This window comes from Bicyclus anynana, chromosome 5 (assembly GCF_947172395.1).
Source record: "Bicyclus anynana chromosome 5, ilBicAnyn1.1, whole genome shotgun sequence".
Lineage (NCBI taxonomy): Eukaryota > Metazoa > Arthropoda > Insecta > Lepidoptera > Nymphalidae > Bicyclus > Bicyclus anynana.
The window spans coordinates 8,670,349-8,688,156 of record NC_069087.1 but is presented as its reverse complement, the minus strand read 5'-3'; the positions used below and the strand labels follow the sequence as shown (position 1 = coordinate 8,688,156).

At 36.3% G+C, this 17,808-nt stretch overlaps 1 protein-coding gene across 4 annotated transcripts in view; it reads left to right on the top strand.

Moving 5' to 3' along the window:
- LOC112054850 (phosphatase and actin regulator 4B) overlaps window positions 1-17,808 on the top strand; it is a 75,016-nt gene that overhangs the window by 14,406 nt on the left and 42,802 nt on the right. For all 4 annotated transcript variants that reach the window (XM_052881579.1, XM_052881576.1, XM_052881577.1 and 1 more), the window contains 3 exons: window positions 4,509-4,676; window positions 5,479-5,577; window positions 10,243-10,470. In XM_052881579.1, the coding sequence (XP_052737539.1) occupies window positions 4,509-4,676; window positions 5,479-5,577; window positions 10,243-10,470 (495 nt within the window). The remainder of the gene's footprint in view (window positions 1-4,508; window positions 4,677-5,478; window positions 5,578-10,242; window positions 10,471-17,808) is intronic.

Sequence of the window (17,808 nt, the reverse complement as noted above, 5' to 3'; positions counted from 1 at the left end):
AAATATTCTTTTAAAAAAATATAAAATTAATTTTTTTACTCGTTTAAATTATTTTTTTTACCTAGAATCAAATTGCAAAATTGTTGAATATAAATACATATATTCAACAATTTTGTAGCATCAGTAAAAATAATTAGGCCATTTGCATATTGAAAGTTATGCCTCGATTATTTTGTAGATCAGTCAGTGGCGACATAGCATAACTATCACAATGGGCTGCATTTATTTCTACTACAGTTTCTACAGTATCTTGTATTTTGCGAGCGTAAAACCTCCAAAGCCAGTGTTTACGCGAATTACTCTAGTCATTCATATTCAAAACGTTTTTGGCACTTATTGTAAGAATATTGCTGAATAAAAGCGTTTGCTTCCATTCAATCCTCTTGTGAATATTCAAACCCACAATTCATCTTCCTTTTATGCGAATCTCGTAAGTCGTACTCAATAATATTTATGTTATAAATATTTATTGAGGTACATACCTATTTGTAAGTATGTTTGACTTCCTTCATTATGATTTCTATCGCCTGGTAAGTAGCATCGTCTATTATTTATGAAAAACATTTTTGCTAACTTGCACGAGAGTTAGACTAATTATGTAAGGGTCAAATTTTTCTTCACTAGATGGAGTTTCATACGTGAATCCACCTAAATCGCCATTAAAATTTATTATCAGCTTAACCCTTTCAAATGAAAAACCTATCGGAATTAGTTGTGTTGCGTAATTCTATAACACGTCGAATTAATCATAGTCAATTGTTGGCTACCTTCTGAAAACAGAATACACATTAAACAATTTTGTGACAAGATTTTTAAAGTCTTTATCGAGTATGATAAAATACATAAATTGTTAACACTAATCTATACTAATATTATAGAGGTAAACTTTGGAGGTATCAGGTAATCTCTGGATTCCCTGAACCAATTTTTAAAATTATTTTACTAATTGAAAATCAGGTCATTTGTGAGTGTCATGAGCTATATTGTATCCCCGTATTCGGTTGAAACTGTAGAATATCAGTTAGTTTACAATGAATCAACACAATCAAGTATGTATAAACAATATGATGTTAAATTTTATTATTGAACTAAATTCTAGATCTTCACTGTTCATCATACATGTTTACTTGTCTCTCTCTTATCTTGGCAGCTGCTTTTACGCGCTAGAACGGGCTGATAATAATTAGAACAGAACGATAAGAAAAGTATTTATGGATATTAAATATTTGTCGTACAGTTTGCCTCTTAACCATTCTACCAGTTATCAGCTTGAGGAAGTAATTGGGTAAAAGTTGGGTTTATTTTAAAATCATTTAAAATTATTATTGCAAGACGGAAAATTCAACGTTAATTTGTAATACCTAACTTTAATAATAAAGTTAAAGAAAGGAGCAAAAAATCTAGAAAAACATTTAACGGACTTCATAAAGTACATGTCCAGTCTCATCACTCCTTTGGCGAATAATCTTTTGTTGTGGCGAATAATATTTTGTTGTACTCGCACTACAATGCTGCTCCATCGTGTACGGCCCCTGACTATTTGGATGGCGCTGTAGAAGGTGCGGGCACCTGTCTCTTAGTACATTTGAATATCGGGTTGGGGATCTACTCCGTGGCGTGTGATTTCGATTATCGTTTCCTTGGCGTGTATAATCCAATAGGGATGCGCTGTAGTTGAGGACAAATGGTTCAGAGACGTGATCTTATTTAAAGCTGTGAAAAGTTTTGATATAACATTCGCCTCCAGCACCACATCTCGAACGCATCAATACTTATCAATTTGTCTTTCTTTGGCGTGAATTGTCCACGATCGAATAATAAAATTAGTGCTTGGTCCATAAAATACACTAAGAAGTAAAAAATACAATCGTACCTGTGTCCAATGTACTGATCGGTTTAAAGGCGGTGTCGTCACTAGGTCCTGTTTTGCTCCAGTCAATTTGAGACAGTGGTTATTGTTCAAAATATTAATGGACTACCTACTATAAGAGTTAAAAATTTTAATAAAAAAATTTTAATAAAAAAAATTCAACCGACTTCCAACTCAAAAATTAACCTAAACTAAAAAGCAAAAAATAACATCTTACCTATGTGCTACCTTCTGATCAGTTTGAAGGCGGTGCCAAGCCAGTGATGTTTTAATTCAAGCCGTTTAAATTACACAATTTCTGTGGTTCTTTCAAAAACGGCTTTAATTAAAACATGACACTGGATTGGCACTGCCTTCAGTTTTATTACTATGAATGAAAAATTACATCTACTGAACGATTTCCTCTCGTAACTAGGCATTGTAATGGATGCAGACATTCTTAACAATAGATTTGACATAATGGGGCCACTGACTGTCGATGTGTGTATGAATACATTGTCCGTTGTACGTACAAACTTGACGCATGTAAACTTATAGTGGCGTAGGTACGTACATTTATCAGATCTCGTACTCGGTCAGGTATTTCAGTGTCGCTTTGAAGGTCTAAGCTGTTACGAAATCGTGATAGGTCTTGAGATTGTTACTGCAAGTTGGTCAATGCAACCGAATAACTTTGAACAATAGTGTTTTTTGTCGTGTCTAATAGGCTTATCTTGAAAATTATAGATCTTTTTTCTTTTCTTTAAACTTCTTAATCAAGGCTTAAAAGTTCCATGGTTAACAGACTGAAATTAAAATAAAAGTTTATGGTTTTAGATTATCGTCCGATAAACTATTTTCATAAACTAACACTAATTTCATTTAGAGATAAAGGCTGTATAATCGTATATTGGCTTCTCTCTTATATTATAAATTGTAAGTTACTCTGCATAGTTGTCGTTACGTTTTCACTAAACTGAAGAATTAGTTTTACATCCACATTATAAATTGTAGAAGAAAATGGATAACATTTCAATCGGTTCGATTCGGTCCGTATACTATGCGGATTAGTGGACGCACTTGTATGACTTTCAATACAAAGAATATTAAAATTCGTTTGATGCGATGCGTCCGATACGTACGATGCGGATCTGTGGACGCCTGCAGACTGCATTGTCACTTAACATTCAGTGAGATCGCAGGCAAAGACTTGCCTTTGAATAAAAAAAATCTTAGCAGTACAAGAGAGGGGATAGACACACATGTTGACCAATTTTATTGCTCAAAACGTTACACGCACTAATCTTTTGAGGTGTTCACGGTCAAGTGGTTGCTGACAATGCAAATATTGACTATGTGGGTTCCTCATTTATCGTAATATGTAATTAGTATGGTAGAAATCACAGAACAGAAAACCTTAAAAGCTGACGCTTTTAGCAATTAATCCGTGGTAGAAATAGATAACACATAGGCTTTATCCCGAAAAAAATCAATGACTCCTGCGGGATTTGCGAAAAACAATGTCACGATAATGGAGTCGTGAGCGTCCGCTAGTACTCGTAGTACATAATAGTATTACCGAATGTTCATGGAATCTCATGCTAAAGACAATGAACAAACACTAATAACCTCTGAACCTATAAATACATGATCGGATTAGTGAAAGATCACGTGGTATCACGATTTTTGCAATAATCTGATTGTTCGTTTGTTGTGTGGCTTCATAACAAACAAAATACAGCCCGGGAAAGACAATAACTACAGATAGTAGGATATTATTTTTGGCTTTGCTTGAAATAGTAAGAAGTACTGAGAGACAGGCGCGTTTAGGTGTGAAACTGAAAGAGCGTCAGCAAAGTAGAAACATGTTTTGAAATTATATATTATATACATTGTGACATATCTGTGTGCGGTTGTCTGTGTTGTTAAAAACGATTTTCTTTTTTTTTTGATAAACGTATTTCATTGTCACACGCCATCCCCTGTATCACTCTAAATTAATTTAACAATACGTTTCTGTTATGCGTGTGTTCCATTAGTTTCTTACACAAACAGTTCTGTCACAAAAGTTTTATACCCAAAGCTAACTGTCTTTCTGAAAAAAAAATAGAATAACTAAGTAATAGGTTGATGCATAATAATCCGGCGTTTTTCAATACCTTTTTCATCAGTGAAAATTTGTTTATTATTTATGTATAAAAATAATCTTCTCTATTGTTAGAACAAAATGCGTGTCGAAAACCATATTCATATTTGCCATATTTGCTCTACCACTTCGAGATAGGATGGAAAACAGCACAGTAATTTCGCGATCTCAATGATTTTTTTAGAATAGGAAGTAATCAGTAAAAGTCAGTCTAGGGAGTGTTTGACCGTTTTAAATCAGGTGATACCAGCTTGTAGAATAAGCCAGCAAGAGGTCGCCTATCGGATTTCAAAATTTGCAATAAGATTAATTTGTATGACTTGCTGGTGACCGATATCGTGAATCGTGTCTTCTAAAATCGTGGTTTCGACAGTCTATCAATCAAATGGGATACATTTTGTAGAAAAAACGCCGGTTACTTATGCAATCAACCTAATGCGCTGATGAATCTTGATGTACAAAGTAGATGTTTTTGTCGAATATTGTTTATTCATGAAATAATTTTGTTTACAGCCAAAAAACAAAATGGTTCAGCCGTGCGAACGAACAGCCTCGGCTCAGGTGCGCGGACGCCACCCGCGGAACGACCAAAGTCCAAATTCTCAGCGTTTGGTAGACTATTCAAACCTTGGAAATGGAAACGGAAAAAGAAGTCGGAGAAATTTGAAGAAGCATCTAGAAGTAAGTCGTATCTGCTGTCCGTTGCCTACGTAAAACACCATAACGTTCTGTTTCGAACCTTTTTCTCTAGATATTTATACTTGATAAGGAATCTCTCTAATCAACTCATAAAAATAATTTTATTACTGACATTTATCTATATATGTTTTATAGCACGAGTATAGTAACGTAAATATATAATTTTATTTACTTGGGGCAACCTTTTAAATGATTTTTCGTGCCTAGTGGTGTAAGCAGCCCTTCCTTACCTAACAAATATTTCTATACCAGAAAGTAAATAAACCAAAACCATCTCAACGGTTATTTTATGTCTCCTTTTTTTAATAAATGTAAAATTTTAGGGGATTCATACTTACTTTATTAACTTATTAGAGTTTCATATATCTTATCTTCACAGCTGCACAACCGAGAATTTTCTGAGAGTGTGAAGTCTGCCAACTCGCATTGGGCCAGCGTGGTAGACTAAGGCCTAACCCCACTCATTCTAAGGAGAGACTCGTGCTCAACAGTGAGACGAATATGGGTTGTTAATGATGATGATGATGATGATGATGATACCTAATTAACTTTTTGAATGTGTTTCTTGCTGTACTCGTTTCTTAGCAATCTCAACAAGTCTAGACTTTGGCCATATCTGGAGCCGAATTGAAAAATAATCATTCCTCCGTCGAAACCTTAGGGTACATTTACACGAGCAGCACTTTGCCAACGGCAGAGGCAACTGCTATCGACGACTGCAGTCGTGACATTTCGGCGTTTCAAATGCGTCAGAAAGATCGTTCACAATAATTTTAATTTTCAGAATTAGAAAGGAAGATATCCGTCCGAGCGAATAGAGATGAGTTAGTTCAAAAAGGAATCCTTCTGCCCGAAAGTCCAGTAACCCCTGTACCCGAAGACAGTAAGTAACATATTTCACTTTTTACCGTATACAGTAAGACAGTAGTTCGCATCATTTCAACCCCCCAGCAAAAAAGCCACCGCATTAGGTACTTTACCGGATCAACCGATTTGGGTGCGGTATTTTTTAGGTAAAAGCTGGTTTTTCAGCAATGTTCCTTAGAATCGATTGTTCGTTTCATCAGAATCGACTTACAAAATATGGAGGTGAAAGTTGAAATGAACAGTCATGATATATTTTCAATAAACATACCGGTCAACTTGAGAACCTCCTCCTTTTTGAAGTTGGTGAAATATATATATACCTGAGTTGTTTATCAAATCAAAGACCATTTTGTGTACATTACAAAACTGAAAGTTACGTGACAATCGGTGAAATTTTCAAGACTTATGGCAAATGAAAGGTCCTACTTAGAAAGTAGGTAAATTATCAAAAACTATTCGTTTGTCCTCATTGCGTCTTATTTGTGCCCCTAATACTGATGTGTCATGAGGACAATTGAAAAATTTTCTTTGATCCACATATTGCAACACAATTTATAATTTTTCTATTGGATACAAAGATTTCTGATATAAAACGGAGGTTTTCAAATATATTAATAATAATTATAATTATAAAATGGTAAAATAATACTGACTTTATTTGCTTTATGCGTATCATCATATATAATCACCACTGGACAGATTCAGACAATGCTTTCGCGTTAATTCGAAAGCATATTATATGCACTTGAAAGCGATATTTAAGCGAAGTGTGACTATACTTGGATATTGCTTTCAAGTGTGACCCGAATTTCACGCAGGTTAAGCGGTAAGCTAAAACTAGTCCTATTGTAGGCAATATTAATTTACTCTAATATTATAAAGCTTAAGAGTTCGTTTGTTTGGTTGAACGCGCTAATCTCAGACACTACTGATTTGAATTAATAGGTAAATCATAAAAAGAGTTACTATGTTACTAAATATATCATGAGGTCCTGGTTCGAATCCTGGGCCGATCCTAGTATACTTACATCACATAGTGTATATTATTGTTTTTTTTTTTTCAAGAAGTGTAGCTTTGAATTGGAGAGCACATTAATGGGCTAGCCATTGAAATTCCTTTTTTCCGAACCACTAGTTTCTTAGATTTCCAAACAAACTCTAAATATAATCCTCTACCTCTAAATAATCTCCAGATTTGAGTTTCATTCTAATACTCAAAGCTTTCATCTCAGTTCGCCATATTACCAACACTATGACAATGACACGTACAAAATCACGCATATCATCAGCTCGAATGCCATGTTATATATTCCCATCATTGTTCCTTTTGATCTGTTGTCTTCATTGTAGGCTGTAGGACACCTGGCTATAAATACCTATGCTTTGATTCACTATGTGAGCTAAAGGAAAGTACATAATACGAATAGATAATGAATGTATTTTTGAATAGAAGTGGGCGTTACTTGCGGATGTTCGTGATGTACATTTAATACAAAATCGTTTATTCAAGTACAACAGTAGATACATTAGTTTTATATTTATAAAAGTATCATTTTCATTCATTTCATTTCAAGTGTCATTTTCATATTACATTTTCGTTACGACATTAGTTTTTTTGCATCATCGTAAAGGTAAATGCCCACTAGCCAATACACGTCGGCCCTGGGAACCCAGGTATGACCCCGTAAATAATATCTATGGTGTGGCAATTATTTATTTATATCATATATAAGGATCTGGTTAAATAATTGGCTTAGTAAAAGTATGTTTGCTTGTTCCCGTTGAAGACAAAAAAAAATTAATTATAAATGTCATAAAACGTTGTAGCCACGTAAACTTTTTTTGATAAACTAAAGATATTATTATGAAAGTATATTATCAAGATTTTTTTAGATATAAGTAAATTGTCGGATGGTTAGGGTAGGCCAGGGCCGGGAATGGGCATTCCCTTTTGCAAAGTACTACTACTATATAATAATAACTCTATCAAGTAATCTCACACGCCTGCAGCGGTAACGGCTTGGCAGCCTTGTGGATGTGAGGTTACTTGATCGTCAGTGGTTGACATTAGGAAGTTGATGGTTTGTGCCTTGTAGAGCGCATTAAGCCGTCGGTCCCAGACATTATTATCATTGACATCTGATAGTTTCGTTAATGAATTTGACATTATCATCATAAGTCCGCCAACCCGCATTGGAGCGTGGTGGGTTTAAGCTCTATATGCCGTTTCATATTAAGAAGGAAGACCTGGCCCTATAATGGGCCGTTAAAATATACTGATAATTACATAGTAATAACTAATAACATTACCGGGTTCCTAATGCGTTCTAGGCTAAAAAACAACTAGGTCAATTAAAATTTGGTATATTACAATTTGATAGTGATGCGACGATGGTATGTAGTGTAGTGTGCACGAGGTCTTTAACTAGGGTATGCACTATGTGTATAAAATGGAAATGCACTTTCGTAATGAGTGTTCAGGATAAACAATGCATTGTTGCATCTGTGAAGTGCACCCCACTGTCTATAAGGAGGGAGACCTGACCCTGCAGTTGTTCATTCAATATTAGTATAGATTATATTATATTACAGTTAATTGAAATTGCTGTGGAGTTCCTACTCTACATTATGTAGATGTTCTGTGATGCTGCGGGCGTCTCAAGTTTCAATGGTCTTCTCGACGGATACATTTATTTTATTATGCAACGATGGCGCTATGGTAAAATTGGGACAGCTAATATAACTGGTTTATAAATTGAACTCTATAAGACAACGTCACATAGATTGTTTATCGTCTCCGATAGGTACAATGAAATGATTAATGGTTATGTTTATAATATTAAGTAATTTTATTTTTTAAATTATATTTTTTAATTAAGTACATTAATTTGGGACATAATAGAAAAAGTTACTTAGTTAAATTAAAGTAAGTTTTTGAAGTTCGTTGCACGCATTGGTTGTCTTTCTATTATTTAATGCCTTTATATTGGATATTTACTTGTATTTCTTTTTCTAAAATATCTATTGTACATCTTTTTACTAACTCCAATTGCTATGGACCTGCCTCGCTAGACGTTACCCCTCTGTCAAAAATATATGATCACGATCTAACGTGATTATACAAACTGCGTCTATAGAATTTATATGATGACTAGGTTTGAATATACTAATTTTTATAATAAATTAGGGTAAATAAGATCAATGTTAACTAATTTATACATAAAAAGCAAAGATTGACTGGATATTTGCAAAATAAATAAGATTGTAAAATTTCAGTCTTTAAAAAATCTTTTATCGTAATTAGATGAAAATTCATACAGTTTTAGCTTCCCTGCATTAAATGTGACATTTTTTATTATATGAACTATAAACATAAACGCAGAAATAACAAAGATACTAGTAATTTTGTTTAAACACCCATACAAATCTAACGATCGTTAAGTGCCTACGACGTCATTCATTCGTACCATTTTGTATTTTTTTTTTTTTTTATTCTTTACAAGTTTGCCCTTGACTACAATCTCACCTGATGGTAAGTGATGATGCAGTCTAAGATGGAAGCGGGCTAACTTGTTAGGAGAAGGATGAAAATCCACACCCCTTTCGGTTTCTACACGGCATCGTACCGGAACGCTAAATCGCTTGGCGGTACGTCTTTGCCGGTAGGGTGGTAACTAGCCACGGCCGAAGCCTCCCACCAGCCAGACCTGGACAAATTAAGAAAATCTCAATCTGCCCAGCCGGGGATCGAACCCAGGACCTCCGTCTTGTAAATCCACCGCGCATATCACTGCGCCAAGGAGGCCGTCAAAATGGCCGTATGGGGCGTTTTTCAGAGATCTGTGGCAGCGCCGCAAATCTGACCCTTTAAATCCCTGTAGCTCCGAAAGTAATGATCGCAGATACCCTGTTACTGTTACAAAATTGCTTTACTATTAACATACTCTTATTTTCTATACAATTAAAAAAAAAATATTTCAATTTATATTTGTGTGTAATGTAAAGACTCAGGATATATTTATTGGTGTTAAATATGTTCGATGTGTGAGTTTACCTCATCCCCTTCAAAAAACGACAGACAATATTCTTGGTGAACTTGAGTGCGATACAAGTCCATTGGTAATTGGTGTGAGTCCTAACTACAAGTACCTGCAGAAGTTGTAAAATTCTTGTCTTTAATGTAGGTCTTTGTTCACTTGATTGTTTCACTTTTTTATATAAACGCCCACCTTAATTTTCTATATACTCATACATAATTATCTTTCTGGTATATATGTACACGCCGATCGAAATACGCGTATTTTTATCGGTGTTAGATTTCAAATGTATTGTGACACATCCCGATAAGTCGTTATCAATACAAGTATATTTTAATATAAATAGATAAATAATGTTATTAATTCAGTTAAACACAAAATCCTTTATTAAACCAAATTGACAAAACACTTCTACGTATTGTTATGATGTTACTCTTCTTTTCATCTGAGTGCCGGTATTATAATACATTAGAAATAATGATATTAAGTAGTTTAGTAAAACAAAAAATCCTATACTAAACTAAATTGACTAGACAGTTTACTGTAGTGTACTGTATTGTATATTGAAATACTATCCTATACTCATCTCCTAAGTGTCACGCATTGTTATGCAATTCAGCCTTAATCGAGCCATTGTTGTTTAGATGAGGAGGTGTCCCCGACGTATGGGGAGGAGACACGGAGCGAACGCGACGGTCCCGGACTGGACCGTATGGGCATGCACGCGGCGCTTCACGCGCAGCTAGCATCGCAGTTAGCGTCGCAGCTAGCGCAGCAGCAGATAGCGCAGCAGCAGCAAGCTGCACTGGCTGCTGCTGTGGCCGCCGCCGCTGCAGCGCATCACCACCACCACCAGAACAACAACGTTATAGGTAAGTGATATAATATACCTATAGTGCGATTATTAATTTCAGTCAGTAAAATGACAAGTGCAACTGTCACTGAAATGTCATTTTACGGACTGGATTTAATAATCGTACATACGATTAATCTTACCTAAGTTAATTAATTCCAGTCAGTAAAATGACATTTCAGTGACAGTTGCACTTGTCATTTTACTGACTGGAATTAATAATCGTACTTATAATACAGCGCTAAGTTTTTAAACTTAAATAGTGCACTCGGAGTTGAGAAATTAACGGTGTTATACCTTTGTGTCCGTGAATACTTTTTGTTACGGGAAATCTTCATGGATACTTTCTCGCCATGGGAAGGCAAAAAGGTTATGAAGATCCGAGGGATCTGTCTCGTCGCCTGATGACTGGGCCACTGAACGTTTTCCAAGCCATAGCAACCCAGCCCCAAACCCAGCCAAAATGTCACGCATGACGCAGAGTACCTATCTATGTTAAGCCATCGTTCCTGGTCGCGATCATCAAAATAGTGATACTGATTGTTACACAATGAAACGTTAATCGTATATAAGAGTGGCTTGGTAGAGCTACAAATGTCTTGCAGGAGTGGAAATCGCCTCGAGTTGGGAAGTAGATGATGTTATATCCTTTATCTCATCCCATTGGCGCAGTATAGATAGTGGAATAAATAAACACAAATGATAATACAATACGCTTTTGTTTGGGTAGACGTGTATTTTTGAATCACATTATGATTAAAGTGAATCCATATACAAGGTGTCCCGTAATTCATAGATAATATAACTTGGTCACCCTAGAGCTTTTTTCAAAAGTAGTCAAATTAGTTGTAGATTATTAGGTGGTGTATCTACTACTATTTGCGTTTCATCCATTAATTACGTGACACCCTGGGAGCCTCAGTAGCATTTACGGTGAATTGGCCAAATTAATCACCGATCCCTCGGTCGTGGTACGATCCCCATTCGCTGGACTATTATCGTGTCCAGTCTTAACGCATTCTTTTCCGATTAGTTGGAGGGGAAACAGAATATTGGTCATATTAAAAAAAAAGGTAGGATATATATTTTTTTTTTCATAGAAATATTATTAATATGTGAAAGTCCGTCTTTCTGTTACCCTTTCATGGCTAAGTATTGTTGCTTTTACGTTTGTTAACTTAGAAACTTACACTACAGTCTGATGTTTTCTCGATGCCATTTCCATATTGCATATTTAGTTGGCAACATATTCTCGGAACTATTGCGAGGACCTAGAAATATGAAACGTACAAAATGGAGGAAAATAAATTCGTATGCAGATAACAAAGTACGCTGTGCACAGCAACTTGAACTGCAAGTCTGACTTGACACAAATAATGTTATAACGCTCTGTCTTCACCGTCCTACTCTTCGTGAACCGTACCGTACCATAGACAATCAAATGTAAAAAACACTTATACGCCTATTACACGCATTTTATATCCTTGTAAAATGTTATTTTTTTTAATTTTAAGTTATTAAGAGCGGCAGCAATAAAAAAAATTGTATTATTAATTAAATGATTCTACGATAGTAGATCATGAAACGGTTGCATTGCAGAATAGATCTGTTTAAATCTCTTAGTGTAGTTAACAAGCTGATCGAAGTGAGATTTATAATACAGTTTTAAACAGAGTTATGTGCCTGTTCTTAGGTATTAATACTACAGCCTTTCTTGGTGAGTACTGTTTACCAACAAAGGTATTAGAAATTAAGGTAGAAAACGCATGTCATTTCATAACTAATTTATTTTAAATTATGTATGGTTTGTTTATAAAATGTTATATAAAATACATTATCCATATATAATTGTTTCAAGCTTATTAATCTAATTTATTTTCATTAATTTAAGAACAATTTAATTATAATTATTATTAGTATATGACTAGTGATTTATACCCTCATTATTAATTTGTTTGTTGGTAAACAGTACTTTTCAAGAAAGGCTGTAGTATAGGAATATGTGACCATAAAAATTTTAACTAAAAGAAAACGATCTTTTCGACAAAGCTCCGTAAAAAAAATATTTTATGTATGGGCTTGACCACTTTACGATTTTATTTATTGTATTAAATCGATAGACGTCAATATAATTGATATTTAATAATTTATCTGTTCTCTATTGCCATACCTTCATTATATAAAAAACACATACTGCGAACCGATTACTTAATTACCATGTAATGAATTCTAGGAAAAAAGAAAATTACTCTGATCGTTTGCCTATTCTGCGAAGGAAACACATTTTAGAACATACATCCGCCCCTAGCTTTACGAACTCAGGATTGAATTCCTAAAAAAATGTTACAAACTCCTAGTTTTAAAACATTAAATAGATAATTAATTATTGTGTAAAGAGTGAGAGTCTATAAGAGCCAGACTTTTGCAATTTCATAAAAACCAAATTTTTTTTTAGCCCATTCAGGAGCATAGTAATGGTAGGAAACATTACGTATGGTAGGAAACATTACGTATGGTAGGAAACTTTACGTATGGTAGGAGCATAGTAATGGTAGGAGTATAGTGATGGTAGGGGCGTAGTCATGATAGCAAACATTACGTATGGTAGGAAACATTACATATGGTAGAAGCATTACGTATGGTAGAAGCATAGTAGTGGTAGGAAACATCATGTGTGATAGGAGCATAGTAATGGTAGGAAACATTACGTATGGTAGGAACATGGGCTGACAAACTTTCGGTTAACATCCATGCAACTCATGGAGTTTCGATCTTGGTGGTTTGGTAGATAGATTTTAAAAATCCATACCCTCAATCGTTTAAATATAAAGTGTGTGTTTTTTACTTTATATTTATTTCGGGATACATGGGTAATATCATTTCCCCATTCACCGTCAGTTTACATTTATTGGTAATACAATTATCATCACACCATATTAAGTATTCTATCCGCTTTACGTCAGCGAGATTAAAAGTAAAAACTATCTACAATCTTTTCTATTAAAGTGTTTTTCAGATAGCATGGGTCCGGTGACAGTTGACTGTCAACTGTCACCGTTCATAATACGTACTATTATAGTGAATCGCAGCAAACTTTCAAGAGTGAAACGAACTGTCACCGTACCCATGCTATGTGAAAAACACTTTAATTCTATAGTTCAGCCACTGAAAGAGACGCTACGGCTACCGACACAGTGTATACAGACAATCCGAAAAAAACCGCACTCGCAGTATTAAAACGCGCAAGCTTTACACAGCTGCACTTGTAATGCTTTCACCCTATCCCCTATTCGGTTGAGTGACGTTCGGGTAAAAAGACGGAAACGTGTTGCGTATTCACGGACGGAGGAAAGCAACGCGTGGCGAGTATTAGCGGCTTCCTGGCAGGACGATTCGAGCGTTGACCCTCGGCGCGCCCTCTGCCGAAGCTGCCGTGCACCGATCATGACGTCACCACCAGACACACAATAAGAGAATTAATTACCTTTTAAAGCGCAGACTGACATGTTTTGTTGTCGTTTTTATTTATGTCGACGCTCCTTTTCGCTAAAACTTCTAACAATGCGAGGAACTTTGTGGAGACGTTTCTCAGGCAAAGACGTTTTTTTTGGACAAAGAATACTGGTATTGTAAAACTTAAGTCTACATGTCTTATGGATCGAATGTACTGTCTGAATAGGCAACAATTGTCATAATTATTAGAAGCATTACCGTGAAATAATTTAACGTTCCTTGTGTATTATTTGCCGTCTCCGTAATGCCTATGCTTAATGTGTATAAACGTCACGATAAGTGAATTTGTTTAGCTATTGTTGAAATATACTTATAATAAAAAACGGTTATTTAAAAGTTACAAATTATATACAGCTATAACTAATTCATTTTATTTGTGTGAAAGTTAAAAGCGAAGATCTTGGTAAAACCGTAAAATTTGTAAGATCTCAAGGCATTAAAGTTATTGGGTGATTGGGTACTAAGTCAAGTCGCAAGGCAGACCACGCAGTATCCTATTACCTACCTGTACTATACTTTCATGTTAGAAGTCTCCCGGGAGCGGATCGCTCTTCGTCCTGTGTCACGGTTTTAAATCCGCTTCCAGTACATAGGGGGTGCGCTAGAAAGTCTAGATCGAGGGGCGCTGCGGGCGCGGGGCGCGACGGGGGCGGGCGGCGGGCCGGCGCGCGCCTCAGTGCTGGCCCGCCCGCGCCCGCGCCCGCCTGCGCCTCGAGCCCGCAGACTTAACCTCACTCGGCTGCTCCTTCATTCACGCACCTGCGTTATCCTCAATAACCCCTCACGTTCCCGACCCCTGCAGCCCTGTCCCGAGCCGCCGCCGATCACCTCTCGCGGCTATAATGACCAATTACGCACTCGAGGGTAATACATGAAATGTGTCGCAGCGTCGCAGGTGTTCCATAAACACATACAAAGTACAGATAGATCTGCATAATTTCAAGTGCCCTTTAATTTTAATTAATTTTTTGTTTCTCTTTCTCTCGTCTACTTATTTTGCCTCGCTTTTTGTTTTATTTGCGTACATAGAGACTATTTCTTGTGTCAATTTGTATTGTTTGACTTAGAAATGAATTGTTGGTCTGTGACAAAAATGTAACAGCACCGTATGTTAGTAATGGGTTGCGAGGCGCGAACTTAGCAAGCGATATCGATCCCACAGCCCGCAGCACGCTATCGCGAGCGATGCAGTCTTTCCCCATCAGACCTCATTAAAAATCTATTAAATTTTTAACAACACAGGCTTTAAATATTAATTTATTTAGTGCATGGGCACCGACAAGTAAACCTTTAAACTTATTTGCTCAAATGTTATGTGCACATTATATTAAATTTTGTTTTTAAGTTGGTTTTATAAAACTCTACGCTCAAACGTTTTACGGCAATTGTAGGTTAGGTACATACGTAAATACTTTTCACAATATTCTATGACAGTCTACGGTAAATTTCCCGGAACCGCGAAACTCGAGAGCTTTCCCAACACCATGGAGGAGAAGCACCGGTGCCGCAGCCACGCGCAGTCCCCGCGGACGCGCGCGCACGCGGCGGGCGCGGCGCCGGGGCCGGCGCGCGTAGTGCGGGCGCGGGAGGGTTGAGTGGAGCTGCGGTGTGGAGCGCGCGGCGCGCCGCAGCCTCGGCCGCCCGCGCCGCAGCCGCCGCCTGCTTCGCGACTCTCTATGATGGGCTATATCATGGGCTGTGCCTGCTTGAGAGGTGCGTAGCCTATCTGACCAGTGGCGGATTTACAACCGACCGACCATTTTTCATACATATCTGGACCCCACATATGATGAATCCGGAAAGAACCGTTACTATGTTCAAATTAGTGTCGTTTATTAAATAATCATATCAGTTAAATATTGACTGGTTGAATTTCATTTTGATTGACAGTTGCATAATCAAGATATGGGCAAGTACCTACATTATAAAATGCACAATGTCAACGAAAAACACACATTTCAAACAATATTAACAACTAATTATTATTTTTTGGTGATTTGGTGATTATAAAATGAAGGACTTTTTGTAATTTTTTGACGTGACTACGTTATGATTCGATGGAGCCGGCCGCACACTGGAAAAAAGATGACGTCATGTGTCGTTCCCTCGCTCTAGGGTTGTCAACTTTTTTTACAAGAAATAAAGTATGTTCTGGTCTATGAAGATTATTAAACAGTATTTTAATAAACTGTAAAATGCGGGGTTCAAAATGGTCGGTCTCTTTTACCGCCAGTAGTTAAATTTTTGCCTCCAACAGATTTCGGAAGTTCGATACTATAGTTCGCTTCATCATATTAATTGCTGTCAATAAAATTGTAACTTGTTATATTTTAGTACTGTACAGTAACATCTACTAAAATATTTAAATCTACTAAAGAAGAACTTTTTTGGGCCTATTTAGCCGCCACCTAAAATCTGCCTGCTGGTAAATCCGCTGCTGTATCTGACCGAGTGTACTTAATATGCACGCATGCACCGCACGACCTTAGAAGACTGCGTAACACAATATAATCAAGACTGTACCTATTGACTTATAATGCACCGAGACATATTACAGAGGATCCGTACTTATCCTATATACAAGGTATTACGAAGTATTTCCCATTACTTCAGGGTTTTGACAAGTACACTTATTGGAGCCGAACTGTATAACTATTATTTTTTTTAACTAAAATTAAAAGCTTTTTATGTTTTCATACAACGTAATTCAAACAGTTCCGATATTTTATCTAACCTTGCATTTTAAAATACGTAATTGTAGTGGTAAGATTATCGATATCGACGAGGTATTGCAACTGGCACTCCTCACTTCACTAGTAAGCTTATGATATTTATCAATGAATAAGTTTGGCTAGGTTACAATATAAGGAAGCGATATAAGGGACGCAATTTAAGATCTTTTTACTAAAGAAATATTCTTTTCTCCGAAAATATTCTTTTTAGAACACCTGTTCCTTAGACATTTTTAATTAATTTTGGGAAATATTCCTGAGCAACCTGTATATCATAATTCACCCCTTCCCCCCACATTTTATTCGTAAAAATAATGTATCCTGTAAACTTTTTGGTATTATTTCTTTAAATCGTGCCAAGTTTCATTTGTATTCATCCAGTAAGTAGTTCTGGAGTGTTGTATTTTTAAAGACCCATTAGTGTCTTTAATCATAAATCATAATAAACAATAATTGGATTCATAATAGGGGTTAGGTATGAAAAAAATGGACCAACAAACCGTTGGCAACATTTAGAATCGTAATCTGCATGTTTTTCTCAGTTCAAGACTGTGAACCGAATGCGGTCCTTATATTCATCATCATCATTATCAGCCGATGGACGTCCACTGCTGGACATAGGCCTCTTGCATGGACCTCCAAGCGCAACGGTCTCGAGCCGCCAGCATCCAGCGGCTCCCTGCAATCCGTTTGATATCCTCGGTCCATTAAGTGGGGGGTCGACCGTCACTGCGCAGGTCCTCATATTATGCACACTCAACTCCTCAGAACCTGGTCTCTATGTACCACTTTACTCTGAACGTTTAGATTAATTAACGCTTGTAGAATATCTGGTACTAACGTAATTTTTAAACTTCAATTTCATATTTCTTATATACAATTACAGCAGTGTGTTGTGATGAAAGTTATTAATATTTTGCCGTGGTCCGACATTTCAAGATGGCCACTTCACTTGGCGATGCTATCGGCCTGTGTTCTGAGTAGCTGCACTCAGAGCTGCTACTAATTAATTTTATTAATTAGTAAGATGAGAATGACAGCATCATATTTTTTCTTATTACTTAAATACGTTTTGTAATTCTAAAATCAGATGACCTCAATGGTGGCGTAAA